The sequence below is a fragment of the Rhodnius prolixus genome, unplaced genomic scaffold, assembly GCF_049639745.1.
Source record: "Rhodnius prolixus isolate KJV_2025 unplaced genomic scaffold, Rpr scaffold_5, whole genome shotgun sequence".
Taxonomy (NCBI): domain Eukaryota; kingdom Metazoa; phylum Arthropoda; class Insecta; order Hemiptera; family Reduviidae; genus Rhodnius; species Rhodnius prolixus.
The window spans coordinates 18,816,801-18,838,920 of NW_027411624.1; the positions used below are offsets into that span (position 1 = coordinate 18,816,801).

General features: G+C 32.3%; 1 protein-coding gene and 1 long non-coding RNA gene across 3 annotated transcripts in view; one reads left to right on the forward strand and one right to left on the reverse strand.

Annotated features, from left to right (window-relative positions):
• Nucleotides 1-22,120, forward strand: part of LOC141458739 (SH2 domain-containing protein 4B-like) — an 82,971-nt gene that overhangs the window by 21,414 nt on the left and 39,437 nt on the right. The window contains exon 1 of one of the 2 annotated variants that reach the window (XM_074137111.1): nt 17,225-17,342. The exons of the other annotated variant lie outside the window; for it this stretch is intronic. Coding sequence (XP_073993212.1) covers nt 17,247-17,342 — 96 coding nt within the window. The 5' untranslated portion in view covers nt 17,225-17,246. Of the gene's footprint in view, nt 1-17,224; nt 17,343-22,120 lie in introns of those variants that run through there. 2 annotated transcript variants of the gene reach the window in all.
• LOC141458742 (uncharacterized) lies at nt 6,317-8,376 on the reverse strand. The gene is made up of 2 exons (XR_012461156.1): nt 7,834-8,376; nt 6,317-6,460 (listed from the first exon to the last, which is right to left on the reverse strand). It is a non-coding gene; the product is annotated as an uncharacterized lncRNA (long non-coding RNA).

A 22,120-nucleotide genomic window follows, 5' to 3' on the forward strand; every position in this document is an offset into this window, starting at 1 on the left:
CCAGAGCAATCTTAGGAATCTTCTTTGAAGTGATTCAAGTTTGTTGACGTAAATTTTCTGATAAGGAGACCATAAAGCAGAGCAGTACTCAAGAATAGGTCGCACCATTACTTTGTAAAGGATAATTATGGTTCTGACATCTTTAAAGTTTCGAGTAGATCTAGATATAAAGCCAAGCATTTTATTTGCCTTTGTGACTATGGAGTTCATGTGGAGGTTGAATGAAAGGTTAGCACAGAACGTAACACCAAGGTCCTTCACTACATTAGATCTACTTAGAGTTGAAGCATGAAGAGAATAATCGAAGTTTGTACACATTATAATGTGAATATTAAAGTAGATACTTACATTGTTCTCTTTGCTATGCTATGTATAAGCTGTGTTATTTATAAAATAAAGGTTTTATGTTTTTGGACTTTACGGGAGGAAGCTACAGCTTTTTCAGTGTCATTAGCGTCCAAGGAATGTTTATTGGGTGTCATTTGTGTGCATTGACGTCATTAAAGTAGTTGAGCACTTTAACACTATCTTAAAACATGTCTCCTTTTGTTTACATTTAAATAACTTAAGCATAAATGATGCGCATTTTTCCAATTCTTTTATGGATCATTAATTCAAACCATTTGTCATTGAATTTTATTGGGTAGAAAAAATATTTTTTGGGAGTCTTAGGCAATGGTTTTAAACTGAGAGCTTAAGATTAAAATTAAATCTGTTTCAGAATTTTTTACGGTACCGTAATATTAATGAAATTAAAGAAATTTAATTACATATTGCAAACAGATCGATATTTATTTCTAATGGCTTGAATTCCCAAAAGGCAATAATGCAGTGGTATCCATAAAAGTGCTGATCTGATCGAAGTTTAAGATCCGGTTAGAACTTCTTCAAAATAATCGCTACAAAGAAAGAAAAATGAATAATCTCAAATAGCTTTAATTTAAATAACAACAGCTGTCAATTCAGCTAAGTGATTTAATTGTAATTAAAAATATGCTTTATTAATGAAATCAAACACGCTAGAGAAAGTGTTACAATATCTTCTTTTTTTATGATCCAAATGCTAAAATAAGAAGGTGAATTTCGTATTTATAAGAGAATACTTTTAAATATACTCTTCTAAATGAGAATTAAACATAATTTTATTTTTATTATTGTATAAAATAGTATATGAATATTTTAAAATTAGATACATCAATATCGTCGTTGGATTCGCGAAACTAAGCATTCGTGCATTGTTTTAAAGATGCATCATTATAAGGCAGTGCACTCTTGATGATTTAAGAGGAAGTAATCAAATAGAATACTCAAGGTAACCTTGATAAAGAAGGACAACGACTTCTACATAACCGTGTGCCTGACATAGAGATGTCAGTTAAAAAAGGAAAAATAAAAAATAAATACCTATCGCCTCAGTAGATGTGGATTCTGATAATAAATATTAAATAAGAACAATACAAGGACAAAAACCTTCTTTTTGTTTATAACCTGGTCACGGATAATAGATACCTAGATATGTGTGTAGATTTCTAGATAAGGTAATCTACTTATATTGATAGACGGCACCAATTTAGACAATTAAAAGTGAGAAGTTGCAGCCAATAAGCAAAAGAGGGCAATTAAGAATCATTTTGATGGCCGGTAGGAAGACAAATTGTTGACAGCAGGAAGTTACACTTAAATTGCTATTAATTCTGTTTATCCACCATCTGTAAAGGATGTAGATGACCTCAACTGATTTACCACAACCTCCTTTAGACATATTAAATAACCAATGGCTTATATCCTATACGTTCTATGATCAATGCAACAATCTACAAACAAGAAAGTTACTGTACACGTAAAAATTATTCAAGACCGCTAGCTGTATTTAATTATGCCCAAGAAGTACACCAGAATTGTTTTCGTAAAAATTGGCAATCTAATATGTATTATCTCAAATTGACACATTAAATAACTGTTAAGGCGAAGATCAATAAACAAACGTCAGTATCGCTTTACATCTTAGCGTTGCGGACGAGTAACTTAAGGCGTCTACAATTACTTCAAAAGTGTATTATGAAATGCCTTCCCAATAAAATATATAGTTTTGGTCAATATGAAGTATATAAACTTGTGAAACCTTCTCCCTTAATGTGATGTTTTCTCATAATCCATTAAAAAAAAATTAGATCGACAGCAAACAGACATGTATTCACAAAAAAATATTCTTTCTACGCCAAATAAAATGGTGAAGAAAATAAACTATTCAGCAGGTATGACTCACTTCACTATAATGTTTTATTGCTGGCGTTAAAAGCTATCTTTAATTATAACTAATTCCCGAACGAAAAAGCGTCTTGGTTTTTTTAAAAAATTAATTTTGAATTTGAAGATATCACTTGAAGTAGGCATTTCCTCTTCTTAGGTTCTTAAGTGAGTAATCCGAACCTCGTCTAGCCAAAGATCAGCTCAAAGATGTGATAAGTAATAACAATTTAATGATGCTATTGCTTGTTCGTAGTACTCATCAAAAATCTAGGGGTTCATAACGATATTAGAGTCCCTGATGAATCAGAAAGTAAAATAATTCATCTCATTTAAGAATTAACTTTTATCGGACAGTGAACAAAATAAATATTTTAAAGGACTTTAAGATAAACACATGTTTGTATGTTAAAACTTGTTCCGTTTTATGTCTCATCCGATACCAAATTTCCGAACAAAATTCAACAACCAAAAGCGTCATTTATTGTTGGAGTTTTTCAATTCTTTTGGTAATTAACAATTGCAACAAGATCGTTTCGTTACAGATTTGCTGCAATAATTGATTGAAGGGAAACAGTCTTGCCATATAATGTATATTTTAATAGGTCTTTCTCTGAAAGTGGAGTTTATTCAGAAATTGCTTGTACAGTTTGCTTTATTGTAATAAGACACTGACGTACAAACCGACAAGACGTTCCTTCCATAATAATTGTTATTGAAGAATTACATGTCTAGCAGTCAGTCTAGCACGTGCCCACCTTCTCTCTTCCCTGGTACCAAGTATCTACTCTGTTCACATACTTGTAGTTCGCCACCAACAGCTGACAAACAGTTTAACATTATGTTATTGTCTTAGTAGACAGGAATCGTTATTTTATTTTTCTTCCTTTACAATACCTATTATTAACTACAATCAATGCATTCACAATTATTGTACTCATTAAAATAAAACTTTCCAAGAAATAAAATTATCAGTTCTTCATATTTTGATCAGTATAAGTGCCGATAATAATGGCCTTTCTTTAATAATATTCAACTTTAGAGGAAGTTATCTTCTTGTCTTCTTTTTTGCATCAAACAAAGCGATTAATTGGCAATAATTTTAGCGAGTCACCGGATGCTGCACCCTTCTTTTTATCTTTAAAAGATATGTTAGGTTTAACCATCACAGGAAAGATAAAAAAAAAAACACTTTGTAAAAGATTTCACTGTCTTAGAATTGTTTTTTGTTTTGTTTTACCCAAGGTAAAAGTTACACGAGATTGTAACCCAAGTTTATAATCAAAATATAGTTTAGCATCTGTGTAAACTCGATAAAACTCTCAGGATTATGGGTTTGTTCCGAAATGGTTTCTAAACAGGATAACAAGTGAGTAACCTTTTCAATTTTCTTAACAAACACTAAACATGGTGACATTTCGCGGAGCAATGTCTTTTAGTAAAGAATTTCACCGCCAGTTTTACAGGGTAGGTTCTCTTTCCTTTAAAACCTATAAACAATCTTTATCACAATTAGAACTGTCTACTATCTTATATTGTTTATATTGTAGCAGAAAGATACTTCGTAATTAGTGAAAAACACTCTCTTTTTTAAAGTATACGCTAAAGTTGTACAGCCTCATGCAGTTTCAAGTGATTTTAAGCAACTATCACAAAGTTGGGCTATTAAAAAACTTTAAACTAATAATTCATTAAAATTTTAGAAAGAATATCTTATTTAGATTTTCATTCACAGGATGTTGAGAGAGTTTTAATGTCTAAATGGTGCTACTTTATGGTAATAGCGTACGTTAACTATTCACTCTATCTAGATAGAAGATTGGCCAAGTTTTAAATCTAGCATAAAATTCACTAATTCTCCGTTATGCTACTTTTAAATACTGCTGAATTACAGATCAAGGTCAATCAGCTGTTCTAGTTCTATTATTAAAGTTGCTGTTTTTATATTCCATTTACATTGGCTGTTCTATATTAAGAAAGCGGTTAAATGCATTCTTAATAAGGCATTACTAATTTCTTCCCTATCTTAGAGAAACTATTTCGGTCATATTTTCATAACTTTTAGAAAATCTTTTCCTTGAGATTATATCAATATGGGGAAAGAAATGTTTTTAAAGAAAGATATGAGCGTGGTAGTTTGAATGTTAAAATAAATCAAAGCGAAAAACACAAGCATTCAGCGTTTTCTGAAGCTGTCGCGATGTTATTGGCAGAAAACGCTGCAAGAATGCTGACTATCCGTAACAAAGCAACAAACTTTTAGTTCAAATATTCTTCAAAGAAATTTTTTAAGATTTTTCTGAGCAATAGAGTTCTTCTTCTAACTTTTTCAGTTGCAGTTGTAGTTTAATCGTAAATTTAACTTGATAGGGTAGATGAACCTGTGCATTTTAAGTGGCAAAACAGGGTTTAATTGGAATAGTGGATTACATTGCCGTGTATAATTGACCTCTTATAAGTTCTACCCAGTAAATAAAAGCAAATTTTTACGAAAAAAAAAAATTGAAATTTTGTTTATCCATTTGGTCATGCAAAACCAATCCTACCTATTCTTTGAGCCATCAGTGAAAATCCACCTGAAATCCAGAAATATTCTGTCAGATTTGTCAGATTTAATAATGAGGCATTCATATCAGCTAAGATGTTTTGGTGGAATATTCGACAGAGGTTTTGGTTGGTGACCATTTTAATTGTATATGAAGTCAAGGTTTTTAACTTATTTGCACCTAAGTATAAATTATTAATATTTTAAACCAACAATCAATCTTAATACGAGACTCATGCTGTCGTGTGGACAGATGTAATACATTTTTAAGCCTCTAGCAATAGCACGATTTGAAGTTAATATAAATAAAATTCAATACAAGAAAACCAAATGTTAAAACAACAATCAAAGAATGCACTATTATTTATATTGCAACATGTAATAGAAACGATTTCTATAAGTTATGCAACAATGACAACAACAACAAATTTCCTCTTTGACAAAGTCCTTGTGCAAGCTTTTACGTTGCATCTATGTGGTTAGGGGATTCACGATAGCTCGTTTATCTTCACGTTCAACACGAATTGTAAAGATTAGCCAGGCAAAGTCCCTATTTTTTTTTTTTTAGATACATGATAGAATTTTTGCCTCAGTTTAGACGATAAAAATACTATTTCAAAATATAACTATTAACATGAATTGCACAAATTTTTGAACAAATTGGAATTTTAATCAAATTTTTAAACATGAGATGAAATTAACACTTTATGAAGCGTTACGTTTGAACGATATGTGGCACCCAGAGTTATAGAAAAAAACAGATGTGAAAGTTACTAACTGAAAATTGAAGATAATAAAACAAAATTGATGTAATTTTTTACAATTCACCGTTGCACTTATGTGTAATGAAACATTTTTTAAGGTTCCTAGGTTTTTTGATATTACTGAAAATGTTTTAGAGCTTAGCTACTCAATAAAGAAGTATTCCAAATAAAAATTATAACCAAAATTTTATGTGACTTGACGCAATAATTACTTCTACAAAGAAAAAGTAATGTATCAATTACTTTTATAGAAAGAACAGAATGAACTACTTTACTTGTATGGTCAATTACTTTCACTGTTATATAATTTTAAATAGTGAATAATAATTGACTATTTTAATAATCTAGGAAACAAAACAACTGCTCCAGCTGAAAGTGTTTTGTACGCTAAATTTCAAAGTTGGGTAAGAAGTGTGTTTCTTTATAGCGTTAAAAAAAAACATTACAAAATCTTGAAAAAATGATCTCCCATTCGCATTTTCATGGTGCACGCTTTAGCTTATATTTACCTTTACATCCATAAAGAGTCAACGACAAAGTTAAACTTAAAGAATGTTGAGGACTTTAAATGAAATCAGGAAATATCATTGGCACATATCATTAAAAAGTTAGGAAAACCTTGCAATCAAGTGGCCATTATTGTTCCTTACTTGAATCATTGAAATGAATAACAACTAAGGTTAAATTATGTATCTACATAAATTACAAATTTATTATTTATATTTTATCTTATGATTATATCTTGATATTTTCACGTAAAAAAGTTTCAAACGCCATCTATTTATTTCTATCTTTGAAATTGGCAACTGGATGTCAGAGACAGGTACAACAGGTTCTTCATCTTGCGAAGGGTTAAGAAGATTCTATCTTAGTCAACTTGACTGCTAACTTGTTACCTGATGACCTGGAACTCGAAAAAAAATCCATTAGATATTTTTCATAATTCTCGTAAAGAGTGTAAAGACTATATTAAGGTAGAGTGTGTTATTTTAGCTGGGATTATTGACCCAAAGAGCAAATTTACAGTCGATAGTTAGGCTACGAGAGGCTCTATATTCTTTAGATGGAATCGAGAACTGTTTTTGTTGAAAAATAAGGTTAGAACTCTTCCAGTTTTAAAAAAAATCAGAATTCAAGTTCGATGTTGAACAACTAAATACACCTTTTCGATAGGTATTCGACAAGTATGAGATCTAATATTGATTTCTATGACGAATATAAGTTACGAGAAAAGAAATGAACGCAAATAATGAACTTTAGAAGAATAGGAGATAATGACCACGAAGGTAATGAAATTACTATAAAACCCAACTGGAGGATTAGGGAAAGGATGTTAGATTACTGGAGATCTAGGATGTGGCTACTCTTCAGCAATAATAAAAAGAATAATTTCTTCCTCTAGTAAAATATTTTACTGCGCCTATTTAAATTGCTTCTTAAATTACTTTTTAAATTGTTAACGTTTGCCAGTAAGGCAATTCTTTAGCTAGGTACTCAGATAGTTAAACCTATGATTAAATTCTTCACATTCACTGAATTCAAAAGGTATATTATTCAATGTTGGTTCATTTTTGGGAAAATTACCCAATTATCATAAAGTAACGTCACTTAAAAGAGGAAGTTATTTGAAAGGTCAAAAAACTATTTTCAAGTTGGGTAGCGTTTGGGAACAATGCACTCCAAGATTCAAAGTTATTGAGCGTGTGTGGGAGACACCTCACAGAGCGGTGGAGACACGATGTTCTCTGCGTATGAAAGACAACATCACAAGGTGAACAGCCAAAACAGGAAGAAATAACCATTGTCAGGCTAGTTCGTGCTAACATCACAAAGATGAGAAGATCCTAAGGTAACGTCCCCTTAGCCACTTCTATTTTCAAGTATTCACTCCGCTCTATCTCTTTCTTTCACAGACAATAGACTGAACTGGTCTCCTATGTCTGGTACCGGAGAATGGTAGCCAATATACTTTGTACTTTGTGTCTGTGAGATTACATATAGGAGTACTATTGTTGTAGCTGTATACTGTGGTTTGATATTCTGTAAGGCTCCGTGAGCTGTGATGCCTTAAGCCGAAGTAAATTGTAGTAAATCATACAATGAGATACTACATCCTCATACGAGTCTATATGTAATGTGTACAGTTAACAATAACGAAGTCCAATTTCACTTGTACGGCAACCCCGAATACCTCTTATATACCATAAACAGTTTCTCTTTTCAAAAATCTTTTGTTAATAGCAAACGCTCTTACGGGAAAATATTGCATTAAATTACCTTAACTCGCATTATGTGATGCGCATATACTTTCTCAGGAGTCTGACGAAGTTGTAATGAAAGAAAAATCCCGAAGCATTGTCATTGAATATTAATGTTATTTTGTTTATCTCCACATCTTTAACTTCATTTTTCTTCAAACATTCACTATTTATTTTGTTTTGAGCTTATTTAAGACTGATTTGATGATAAATACGCTGAGGATTTTCTTGTAACCTAGAATTGTTTACAAAAAAAAAAAAAGATCAATAATGTTGATAGAATGCGCCACATTGTATTTTTAATCAGTGCTCATCTCTGCCCTCTAATGGTTATACTTATAAGTCTAAAACTTATATGCATGTAATTCGGTCATATCGCGGCTTAACGTTCTTCTAAAATAAATATGGGCTAAGCTGTTTTTGCTTTATGATTAGAATTAAAAATTTCAAACAAGTCTAAACGAAAACAAAGCAAACTTGGAAGAAAAAAAAAGGGAACTTTCACGGCATAAAGGCAGAAAGTGGGTCGCGTTTAAGGCTAGTCATGGTGAGATGTAGTCGATTTGAATGGCACCTGTCCAAAGAAATTTACGTGGAAACCAGTGATGAATAAACTATAAATAGTATTTTGTATCCTAATTGGTTGTATTCAATTAATCAAATTCTTTTCTAATAAATAAATATACTTTTCAACCGATGTTTAAGATTGGGATCACCTAAATCATTAAATATACTCAGAGAACCGTGTAAAGTTGTTTTTTTATTGAAATAGAGTAACCTTTTTATTGAAAATAAATGTAATAAAAATATTAATTAGTCAGTTGAAATAATAACCCAACGAGTCATTTGTTTTCTCTTTAAATGTGGCAAACTTTATTTTCCTATGCAGAGATTCAGAATTTTAGAACTACCTTCTACTTATTTGAATCTTTAAATCTTTTGGAAATAAAAGGATGTAATAAGTATTACGTTTGTACAGAGAGTCTTCCGAATTAAATGTGGACTACAGTCGAACCTCCCATAAAGGACACTCTAACTAGCGACCACCTCCATTTACGGACGGTTTTTGGATTTCCCCGTTTTACTCCTATACACTTTCTATATATAAAAGAACCTCCGTCTAACGGTCACTCTACATAACGACCGCGGACATTGATTTTTGGGAACGGATTATATATATGTTTCACCTCCCATCAACGATCACCTTTTTATTAAAAGTTCGTTTGACGCGGTGATCAAAATAATTATCCCCTCTCAAGTTTTTGTTTTTTTTTCTGGTTTTTCCTAAAGTTTCCTATATAATCTCCATACATCTTGTACCATTTTAATCATTTTTCCATACAACTTTGGGCGAACAATATTATTTTTTCCGATATGTCTCTCAAACGAAAGTGGTTAACTCTAGAAGAGAAAATAATTGTGTTGGAAGATTTTGCAAAAACCAAATCGAGCCATAGTCAACTTGTCGAAAGGTTTGTTCTATTTTTCTAATAATAGATGTTAGTATGATGATAATTATACCATAAATTATTCTTGTTATAAATAAATATGATTACTATAAAAATTATTAAGTCAGGATGTAGTTTTTTGATAAATTTTTTGGATAATTAAGAAAAATTTGATGCACATCATTATGCAATTATGTACGTTTTTAAATCTATTAATAATAAACAATTTTTAAATAGATGTTTGAAAAAAAACCCATATTTTTTCATTATGAAACTTGCCTACCTCCTTCTAACGACCGACCAACTCCAAACATCGGCCACTTTGCTTTCCCCCGCCAGTGTCCGCTATTGAGAGGTTCGACTGTATATATCGAAATTGTTTTCCAAAATATTTTAAATACACAATAAACGACCTCCTCAGTGAAAGAACTTTTTTAAATTTGAATTGAAGCAATGGTATTCGCAAGATAATGGACGGTGAACTTTATCAGAAATTTTATGACATAGCAGTAGTTTTGATCTAATGCTATTACAGTCTGACGTAAAGGGTGCGTCGCCAAAATCCGGACAAAATACAAATTGAGATCCCCGCCTTTCTATAATACTGGTAGATATTGCGATTAGCGTTCATATAGCTTGACGCATGTACTAACCATCATAACCTCTAAACAGTCGCAATGTTGAAACCAAGTGCGGTGTATAACCGTAGAGTTGCGATTATCTCAAGTGTTCGCGCTGGGCGCTCGGCGACAGAAATAATTCGGGTACCCGAGATCGACTGTGTATGATGTTATCGCGAAGTATAATGAGTCAGAGAAGTTTAACGAAGGTTTTTGCAACACCGTTGAGAAAAGCCCACACGAAGGAGCGCGTTGTCAAGATGCCCGACATTATTCAACGGGCTCAGTAGCTGATTTTTGAAGATCCAGGGCAGTAGATCCGAAAATTGTCGTCGGTTGTTGATGTGAGCGAAAAAACTATGCGTCGAATCGTCGAGGAGAACCTTCGCTATAAGTCTTACACAATTAAAATGAAACAGATGCTTTCCGAAGCCGCCTGGACAAAGCGAATTGAACGCTGCAATCTGCTTTTGTGTTTCTTAAGAAACAATGCTGCCGGACAACTCAGGTTTTTTTTCTGACGAGAAAATTTTTACTGTGGATGCGAAAATCAATCGAAGGAATGGCCGCAGGCTCGCCCACGACCCTGAAGATGTCCCTATTGTTGCAAGAACGAAATTTGCTGCGAATGTTCACGCGCTAGGAGTTGTGTCCAGTGAGGGTGACGTCATGCCATCGCATTTCTTCAACAACGGGGGAAATGTCACAAAAGAAGTTTATTTGCGTGTTCTGACCAATGTAGTGAAACCGTGGATGGAGACAGTGTCGTCTGGAAAGCCGTATGACGCCCTCACAAGTCATTTGGTGCAAAATTGGTTGTCGGACAACGTCGACATGTTTTGGTCGAAAGAATACTGGCTTCCCAATAGTCCAGATTTGAATCCTTTGGACTACTACGTATGGAGCGTAGTTGAAAGGGTCACTAACAAGTCCAGACATCCAAACGTCGCATCATTGAGAGCCGCTATTGAAGCAGCATTCGCCGATATGGACCGTGACAAGTTAAAGCGCGCCAGCACATGCTTCAGACCGAGAATGGAGGCGGTCATTCAAGGTAGCGGGGGATCTATTGAGTAAATGTGTTCTTTATGACCTTACGAACAATGTGGATAAATTTTTTTTTTGTAAACCTTTTCGTTTTTGCAATAAAAAATATGTTTGAAAAAAAAAATATTTTGTCCGGATTTTGGTGACGCACCCTAGATATTAAGTTAAATTAAAGTTTTTTTTATATTTTACTTTGATAGAGCGATCTTCTATATTACCTAATTAATAGGACATGACCTTTTATAGATGTATGATAGCTATCTCAGAACCAACCAGAATTAATTTTGGTTCATTCATTTGAAATCTAAAGACACCTTGAGAAAACTGAGAAAATTGACTTGCTTCCGTAATTACGTAATTACTCGTAAGACTACTGTAAAAGATTTATTCGTATATTTTTATTCTGATGATGGCGAATTTTCAAGTGAACATAAAAGAAACAGGGAGGAAGTCTCTTTAAAAAAAAAACAAAAAACATAGCTATTATTCTGTTATGCATAGCAGAGCGAACAAATTATAACCTGACTGGTTTTCTCTACTTCCTACTTAGGTTCTGTTCTTGGACGAAGCTTTTTTTTTTTCTAAGACATTCATTTCTTAGTGGTTGAGGGAGACTTAAACGGCCTTTCCTATGTAAAAAAAAAGGCTTTTTTAAAAAAAGGAAGAGTTTAAAGTACAAATTATCTATATAGAAGTATGTATCTGTGTGTAGAGGTGAGCAGCCTATATATCTAAACCAACAATTACAGGATATAAAGCGTGTGAAATTAGATAGCCACTCACATCCGAATGAGCTGCGTGTAACTATTCCCAAACACTATTTACCATTAAATATTAAATATGACTAGAATGAGATTTTATTTAATTGCTTCTGTTTTATTATATAATGAAAAAAGAAGAAAAAAATCAAAATATTTTTCAACAGAACTAATTAATTAAATAGGAATTTTAATATTAATTTGTCAGGAAATATTTCCTACAACTTATAAAAGTTTCCGCTTCATAAATAGAACTTTGAACTGTTTATGTAATTATTGGAATGCAAGCAAATTTGCATTCATGAATATTTTACTAAAATGTTTTGTTAATATTCATTAGAAACTTACGTGCTGAAATTACTTAAAATAAATTTGAGTTATTTTACTCTTTTAACTGGTTTTAATTTCATGAAAATAATGTTTAGACGAACAATTATTTGAGAAGGGAAATTTCAATTTGAATTTAAAAAAAACAAATGAACCTACAAATTTAAAAAAAAAACTTACACTTTTTTTAGTTGCGTCATTATTTAATGTTGAAGTTCTCTGATTTATTTTTATTGAAACTATCTGAACTTCTGAACATAAATATTTACGAGGTTTGGCTATTAAATAAAGAGACTATTGCTGTAAAACATTTTATTTTAAATTTATACATATTTAGTTATTATCACCTTCAACATACACCCCTCCCCTATCTCTACAACGCTCCATGCGAATTTACCATTGTTCGAAACAGTGCTGGAAGTCTTTTTCTGTAAGCTCCTGCATGACGCGTGCCGCTTTTTCTTTCACAGCTTTAACGGACTGAAATCGTGTTCCTTTTAATGCAGATTTGACTTTAGGGAACAGAAAAAAAGTCACATGGGGCTAGGTCAGGCGAATAAGGTGGATGGCCTAAAACTGGGATGTTGTACTTTGCAGATAATGCAGTGTTAGCTGGCGCGCTGTCTTGATGGAGAACCCACAAATCGGGTCGTTTTTCCTTACTCTTTCAAGAAGTTGAGCAAGCACCTCACGGTAGTAATGTTGTTTAATTATAATCGATATTTTCATCAGTTTTGGACGTGGAAAGGCGACCTGGGCGGTCATCATCTCCAAAGTCTTCTCGGCCATCTTGGAAACGCTTGAACCTCTTAAAAACTCGCGCAAGTGATAAACATTCATCGCTATAAACTTCTTTTAATAAAAGATAAGTTACAGTAGCGGTTTTACCAAGTATCATGTGACATTTCACGACAATTCGTTGCTCTACTACATGTGTAGTATCATGTTTTCGGCCAAACGAAACTAACACCTCTTACACAAACGACGGTTCCGGTCAGACAAATTTCTCTACAAACACGTGAGACGCTGCAATCGAAAGAGAAGGCTTTACGCTGCACCAGCTGTCGGTCGTTAGGATTTGGCGCATACATAGTTCTGTAGCAGCATCAGTCTCGTTATTTAATAGCCACACCTCGTATAACATAACATAAATATTTTATAAAAGAAGACAATCCTTTAGATAGTCCGTCGAAGTCTGTTGTACCACCCATTAAGAAGATCTCTTAATTTTTCAAACTTAAATTTTTATTACAGTTTTTTTGGGGCAAACTGTTCTAAAAATTAAACTAGTTTATACGATAATATATGTGAAAGGCCCAGAAGAAGTTGAAATCTGGTGATTGGGTGCTATCTTTTTTGACCGACATGCCGGAGAATCTTTGACTACGTGTATAACCCCATGATGCATTTGTTTGTTTCGTTTCTTTGACCAAGAATAGGTTATCATAAATGGTTACGTTTTCATACCATAAGTGGTAGGAAACAGAAAGATTAGCACAAATTTAGTGTATCGAAGTGATGCAAACTGAGGAAAACGAATTATTCAGACCTACACTCTTAAACCTGAACTCAAAGCATAAAAGTTGAGGTTGCCACACATAAAAGGTATGTCTGCATCCAATTACTATCAAGAGAGAACTAATTTAACGATTACTGAACTCTACACTATAAAAGGAGATTGTAGTCTTCATTGATTCGCTGGTAGATTCTCAATATAGATTCTCATCTCTACCACAAAGCTGATTTAAACGAATTGCCGGCACTAAAAGAAATATCAGGAATACAATTACAATTGGCGGAGAGATAATGAATCAGTGGAAACCAAAGCACTGTGACTTCCCTGGAAACAACAGTATTGATAAACTAGCAAAGGTAGGATGCATCTAAATGCCATTGTGATCTTTTTTTGATCTCTGAATCTGATCTCTGATTTTTGAGAGAACTGTTAAGAGAAATAAATTACAGCAACCATAGATCTTTATTTTTCTCAAATAGTGTAGGATTTAAAAGAAAATAAAATTTCATCAATAATTATTATAGAAAACAATTGAAATATCTTAATTTCAAACGTAAATTGTACCAGAATATCCTATAATCCGAATAAAATTACAAGCATTTAATGGTAGAACTTGGAAGGTACTTTAAACTATATTTCTAAAGTACATCAGCCTGTAAATTTAATTACTTGGTGTCCTTCAGTAATTATTAGATTTAGGTAACAAAAAGTTCTTGTTTCGGGTGACAACATTCCTTCCTAATGAAGTAGTAACTTTTTCTCTGGAAGGTATTAGGGAGGAGCTATTTCAGTGGAACAGAGATCAATTAGGAGTGAGATCAATTACACGAAAATTTGTTTTTAGTGGTTAGTAGTATTTCCACTTCGATTTTAGTAAAAATTCGTCATCCTGAGAAGAAAGTCTCTGATACTTTTTCAGTTTCTCATGATATTCTTGAAAATAATTTTGTTGCAACTTTGTCTTCAAAATTCTATCCCCTCTATTTGAAATATTTGCTCCTGAAAATTCACAAACTTCATATCGAAAACAAACAAGAACTTTACAAATTCATAACTTCATGAAATTTATTAAGGTAATTTTTTTTTACTTTATATAAATTTAGTAATGCCTTTTGGAACTGGAAAATAAATTAAATGCAATTACAGCATAAAACTGTTGTAGAATCGTATGATAACATAAACTAATCTGGAGTCAGAGTTCCTAACATATTTCACTTTGAATTTATACTTTTTTAACTTTCTTTTATCCCTCCATTTTGAGTCTTCATCGTTTGAAAGTTCTCTAAGACGGTTTTTTAAGGAAATGATTTAAATGAAAGGACCTTTTATCAAAAAGAATTTTTGTATTAATTTATATTACAATTATCTAGAAAGTGACATCCTCTAGTCAGTTAAATTTTATAGTCATTACTACACTGAAGCTATTTTTAATAAAAATTTGTCATCGACAAGTGTACAGTCATAGAGAATATTAAGCAAACACGAATGTAAGGCATCTGAATGTTTATGAGATGACTTATACTAAATAAACTATCGATCTCATTAACATTATGTTTACATATGTACAATGAAGTTAACACATCTGCAGTACTAGAGTGTACGAAAAGAAATTAGAAACATTATTAATTAATACTACCGACGGATGAAGTGCGCTCTGCAAACTGAAACCTGAAACCTGTATGGGCGAAGACAACTATCGAAAAATGAAACTACAAACAAAAACGGAATGATATCTATGCCCTACTTAAAATATTGTCGCCTTAGATCACGTACTATGATGTCATCGTCTGGCCAGATCAGCAATAGATATGGACCTTCAACAACAGTAACCCTAAAACTGTTCATGGCAAAAGAATTGCTTAATATTTCATTTAAGACAGTCTGAAACATGTAGTCACCGTATCGTTTGAAATATAAGAGAAGTTAACTGTTGCTAATTCGGCGCAACCAACACCTATCTTAAAATGTTTCGTAAACTTGCGATAAAAAAAAGAAAAAGAATAGTGTCTTTACCTTGTTTATGCAAAAATACATGAATTTATCATAAATGTTCATGTAACAGTTCAATCACCTAAATTCAATGTCTTATTTTATCTCTAATACCTACCTATTTCACACGAAAATAACTGAGAATGTAAGAATAATGAATTTAGAATATTTAAAAATGGATCAACGAATTAAAGTATGAAAATTTGGCCTTGTTTGGAAGCGGAATGAATGTCTTCATCGCAAGCCTCTTCCTCGGTCTGTGAATTTACAAGTGTAATAGAAAAGTTGTGGCTGCATACAAGAGGCATGCAGGTACAAATGCTTCTTTTTTTTTGCAGGACTACAGTGCAAAAAATATTTTAATTAAAATTAGGCATTTAGTTGGTGTTACGAATTGTCTTTTTAATTTGTCTTAAACTGGTCTAAACTGGTAGACGACCTCAATTATGTTGTGATGAGACCTGCAAGTTCGCTTACTTTGTCACTGCATTATCCAAGTTTATCTAAGTTCACAAGAAACTGCAAGTTTCTGCAGTAGTAACTCTGAGGTATGAAAAGACAATATTACATAAGGTGTGCCCAAAGAACTATTTTATTTATTTTATGCAGCGGAATAAGATTGCATTTTTTATGAAATCAGTACATCTAATTAAATGTAGATTTTTTTCACATAATTAAAATGATTTATACAATTCTACACAATACCATATTATTGAATTTACGATGTTTCTATTATTAAAATTTAGAGCAATCAAATGAGAGTGTGATTATTAAATCTAAAGAATAGAGAATAGAGAAAATATGGCAATTTAAAACACAATAAATAGTTTTCCAATACAATTGCGTAGAATTCCAGTATTTCAGCTACAATAACAGAGAAGTTATGCGCTGTAGAATGGTTTAAGTCTCACATTTCTCTCATAATTTGAGTAGCTGTATATCCTATTGTAGTAGTATGAAAACTTCACAAAATTCTGTACATTTAAAGCACTCCTTCTTTATCTGTTTTTCTTTAGAAACTATGGAAAAATTGATGGCGACTTTTGGAAGAAAATCTGGAAAACTTAGAATTCAATTCTATAAACTTTTGCTCAGTTTTAACCAAAGTGAATTCCTCAAATATTGAATTCCAGCATTCTAGTTTCATTATTAATTAATTTCATTATTAATAGGTACCATTCCCATGTTATGTGGATGGATATTTATTTGTTTTCTAATGAGACACTGATGCTTTTTTGAGGGCGAAACACCACTGAAAATCATTTTTTCTGTGAAAAAGGTTTCAAATAGAAGCGATAAAACTTTCAAAAAGGTTACAAAATCATTTTGAAACCTTTTTTTGATTTATTCCGTCCATTTATACTCGCACTTTAAATTAAAAACTTCGTTTTCGGCGTTCAGAGCGGCCTCAAAATATATATTTTCGATGCAAACACAATCCAAAAATCATGAACAATTGTGTGGCTAACTCTAGAAACTGTAAAATGAGTATAAAATGAAACATTAAACGGGGATAATTATCTTATTTTATGATATTTATAGTAACAATTAAATTAATGGTCGATTGTGCAATGTTTGAAGCTTGTATGTAGTATCTTATATTTGTACTAGAATTAATTATTTCCAAATTTTAAACGTTAGAAATGAAAAGAAATACAGCCATATAAATTTAATGATATATTGGCATTTACAGATAACATGTTATCAATGTAAACATGTGAGGAATAATGTGTAAATGTCTGTTGTGCAGTTTCTATCCAGCTTTGTATTTAGTGTTAATACTGAAGTATTGCGGATTACCTACAGATTGCTTTACATCTCATGTAAGCTTTATATCACTTCCTTTATGAATAATTATTTTCTCACAATTTGCTTAATTTATTTGTCAACTTTCTTTAGAATGTTCTTCCGAACTTTAAACCCGCATAAGAATTAAAATTCTAGTTCGCTTAATGGTACCAATTAATAAAGTTTTCTCCCGCCGTTTAATTAATTTTGTAAACATTTAAAGCGTTAAAACATCTAACAGAACAATGTAAAAGAAGCTTATTGCTGCTGTACAGTTACATTTTTAGTGGCCATTGATGTAATTTAAGATTTGTTCCTAAGAATAGTTCAGTTAAATTCCGTTTTGTGCTAAATTATAGAAATAATAAACTAATAACTAATATCTGTGTTTTTTTCTTTACAGGTAAGTGACTAACAACCTTTCTCCTCTAGAATATTGCCTCATTTTTGGTAAAGTAGTTTTTATTTAATTATTTGTGTATCAAACAACTTTAGTGAGACCATTTTTACAAGTTCCTCTAATAAGTTTTGTTCATTCCAAGTTTACAGTTTCAAATCATATGTTAGTTTGTTTTTTAAAAGTACTTGCAAGTGTTGCCTGTCTAACGGAGAGAAAAGAATCTGAAAGAATTGTATTCAAAATTAGAAATAGATGATTAGTTTACATTAATGTTTCTAATTATTATCAACAGTACAGAGTTCTTTTTTAAATCTAACGTTCATAAAAGACATTTAATTTAGAGGTAACACCAATGAAGTAAAAGTCGTCATTATCTTCTGATATATTTGGTAACTTTCTCATTGGCTGGGCAAGGTAATCTTTTAATAGCTTAGTAGTTAAAGAACGTAGTAGACAGATATCTGATATACGAGTATGTGCTAGTTTCCTCGTCTAGCCTTCTTGTCAGCCCCACTATAACTCTTGTTTAATCATAATTCAAATTATGTCAAACATAATTTACCAAAAGTATTCATCAGTAAATTACTCATTGAACAGATTTATACTGTTCAAGCAACTTACTCACTTATTACACATCGCACATGAAAAAATAAATTACAACTATCTGAAAAACTAGATTGCTATTTCAACGTTGTTAACAAAGTGAGAAATATAAAGAAAACAAAATGAAGCATTTTGTATTTTCCAATATTGTGCATTATCAGCTAATTTTTTTTTTTGTAATCAAATTTTCCATCACTGGCTTAAGATGACTCAATTAACAGGCGCTTTTAATAATTTATCTTATCAATGGCTATTTTTAATTTTTTTTTCACAACCATACATTAAGAATAAAAATTCTTAATCATTTTCTGTGATTCAAGCTTGAGACTGATTTATTTGGAATTCAAATAAATAAATGTTTCTAATTCAACTTTATCAACAAAATAGTTTTGTTTGCAATAAATCATTTTGTAAGATGTGATTCTTAATAGAGGACGGTTATCCAAGATATGTATGTGTATAATATTCATGAAGGAAACGTCTAAAATTTGAATGATTCCCCTGAACTAATGTTGGAAGTCTAGCTGTTATAGCCAAATTTTGTTGCATGAATACTTTTTAGGTCGGTACGTAAATGTAAACAAAACAAATTTCTGAAAAGGCTGTTTTTGCCTATTAGATTTATATGTTTTTGCAAAAAAAATAACTTATAATCAAGGATTTGCCCTTTACTTTAAACAAAATTAGGGAATTTTATATTTTACAGGAAAAAAATGTGTTTTTTTTTAGTTTTGGGTGTTTTTCAACGTTACACTTTTTTTGTGCAGTTTTTGAAGATCAACCCTTACACAACTTTCAGACCGGACAGTTAAATAAGCAATACGTGTGTTACATGGCGCGTTAAATAAAGAGAATTGACTAAATGATTGAGAACTGAGAGATCTAAGCATGGTTTTTTTAAGAAATGGTGGTATTTGCAATGAAATGTGGATGTCTATAAAGTTTCAGCAGGAAAAAAACAACTCTGTGTGAAGGAACGAGTAATTCCAGTGGTGTTGCATAGATGCATCATCCGCGGGTAAGACTTAGGATAAATGGAATGTTCATATAGGAACATCCTGAAGATGTAATCATGAGTGGATATTTGATTGGAAATCAATAAATATGTGAATTCTAAATGTGCTTTCAAGAATTATATTTGCAATAAACTGTAGCTATTACCACTTTTTGTGAAATATTTTGATTATTGCTGGCTTCGCCGCTTCTGGCAAAGCCCACATTAGAGTAAAACTTAGGATAATTATTGCTAATAGTTATTGTGATACTTAACCAATTCCTAACTCTCATTGTACATAAATTTTTAAGCATGGTTACGTCCACAGTTCACGATAATAGAGTTTGATTTTATACATCAGAATAAACTTGTTTTGGTGCCAGCAAATGTAGTGTGGGACAGAAACTTAATTAGAGGAAGTGAATTCCTCTAATAAAAGGAAGAAAATACGTAACCCAATTTAAATGGTTGGCATTACTTTCACGGATACATTCAATAATTCTTTTAATGGTGAAATTACAAGTGTTTATGCAGAAGTTGAAATGAATAATTCAAAGTGGGTGTGGATTGGTGCAAAATTATGAAATCACTTCAATAATAATTGGAGTAAACTCAATAATGGGTATGAGAGCGGTTTTAATAAGATAATCAGTAATTATAAAAAAAAAGTTGATTTACTGGATCAAGAGACTCGATTATATAACATTTATTAATTAGGTTTATTTAACAGTTCTGTTTACATTATTCTCAGTTAATTTCTAGTAATATCAGTTTTTTGTTTTTTCATTTATTTATTGTATCAATCTCTTTAGATAACAGTAATTCCTAAATTTCAATGCTCTTGGAATTAAATAACGATAAAGCCAAATAAATTTAATTGACTGTACGAGGTGTGTTCAAAAAGTAACGGGAATTTTTAAATTTCGCGGGTTTGGAGAGTCTGATTGTAAAATTTTTTTTTTTATTATGTTGGTACACATGCCCCTGAAGTACGATAAAATTTTCAGTAATATTCATTGTTTACTTCTTAAGTGGCAGCCGTTAAGGTTAGACGTGTTTTTCGAGCTTGGCGATTTTTGTTTGTTAAAAAAAATGGATCAAAGAATTTGTATTAAATTTTGCGTAAAAAATGAAATAAAGTGTAATAAAGTGTGTGAAATGTTAATAAAGGCATATGGTGAGTCTGCTATGAGTAAAACAAGGATTTACGAGTGGTATAAGCGTTTCCAAGATGGATGCGAAAACGTTGAAGATGACGAACGACCTGGACGTCCAAGCACATCAACAACCGATGAAAACGTGAAAAAAGTGAAAGAAATGGTTATGAACGATCGCCGAATCACAATCAGAGAAGTCGCTGATGATGTTGCCATATCAATTGGCTCATGCCATGAAATTTTTTCGGATGTTTTGGGTATGAAACGTGTGGCAGCAAAATTTGTTCCAAAATTGTTGAATTTCGAACAAAAACAGCGGAGAATGGAAGTTGCTCAAGAGTCACTCAATGAAGTCGACAACGATGCGGATCTACTGAAACGTGTTATAACAGGTGACGAATTTTAGTATATGTACCGCCGAAGCGAGGTCCCGGGTTCGAATCCAGCTGCTAACCCTTAGATTTTCTCTTCCCAGGAGCTTCTTACAGCTCACTGTCCGGTGATGGACAGTGTTGTCTGTAACGAGAGAACACTGTCCGGAGGCCGGCAGTGCACTGAAAAAAGCTCCGGGCGCCAATAACCATAGATGTTGACGCGCCTTAAATCATAAAAAAAAAAAAAAAAAAAAAACAGGTGACGAAACATGGGTTTACGGATATGATGTCGAAACTAAGGCTCAATCGTCCCAGTGGAGGCATTCTGGATCGCCAAGACCGAAAAAGGCTCGACAAGTGCGGTCGAATGTGAAGGTTATGCTCACTGTGTTCTTCGATTTTAATGGCATAGTGCATCATGAATTCTTGCCACAAGGTCAAACAATCAATAAGGAGTACTACCTACAAGTTCAACGCCGTTTGCGTGAAGCAATCCGAAAAAAACGCCCGGATTTGTGGCAAAACAATTCATGGATTTCGCACCACGATAATGCACCTGCTCACACTTCATTGCTTGTTCGTGAATTTTTGGCCAAAAACAAAACTTTAACGATGCCCCAGCCTCCATATTCGCCAGACATGGCTCCATGTGACTTTTTTCTATTTCCAAACATAAAGAGAACATTAAAAGGCCGTCGTTTTACAAGCATAGATGACATTAAAAGCGAATCGCTGAAAGCTATCACAAAGATCGAGTTTCAGAAGTGTTTCGAGGATTGGAAAAAGCGCTGGCACAAGTGTATTGTATGCGAAGGGGACTACTTTGAAGGCGACAATATTAATGTAGATGAATAAATAAATATTTTTTTCAAAAAACGAAAATTCCCGTTACTTTTTGAACACACCTCGTACATAAAATGTATTATTTCCTCATGCCATCTCAACAAAAGCATTTATGACCTAATTTCGATTGGGATTTTCTGTTGTTTTTTTTTTAATTTTATATAATTGTAAAGAGGACTGATCACAGAGTGAAATATCTACTTTTTGAGACAGTTTTATTAGATAATGTTTAATAATTAACATTGGCCAAGTACAGTATGTCTGTTTGCGTATAAAAAATCTCAAAAAAAAAACACTGCGAACAGCTCAAACTCGTATATATTATGTTATCGTTTTAAGACGGCTCTCTGACTGCATCTTGGTGATTCAAACTTTGCAATGGAAATGTCAAACTCTGCATTGCCATTCTAACTTAATCGAGTGGAATTTAACACTTTTTAGT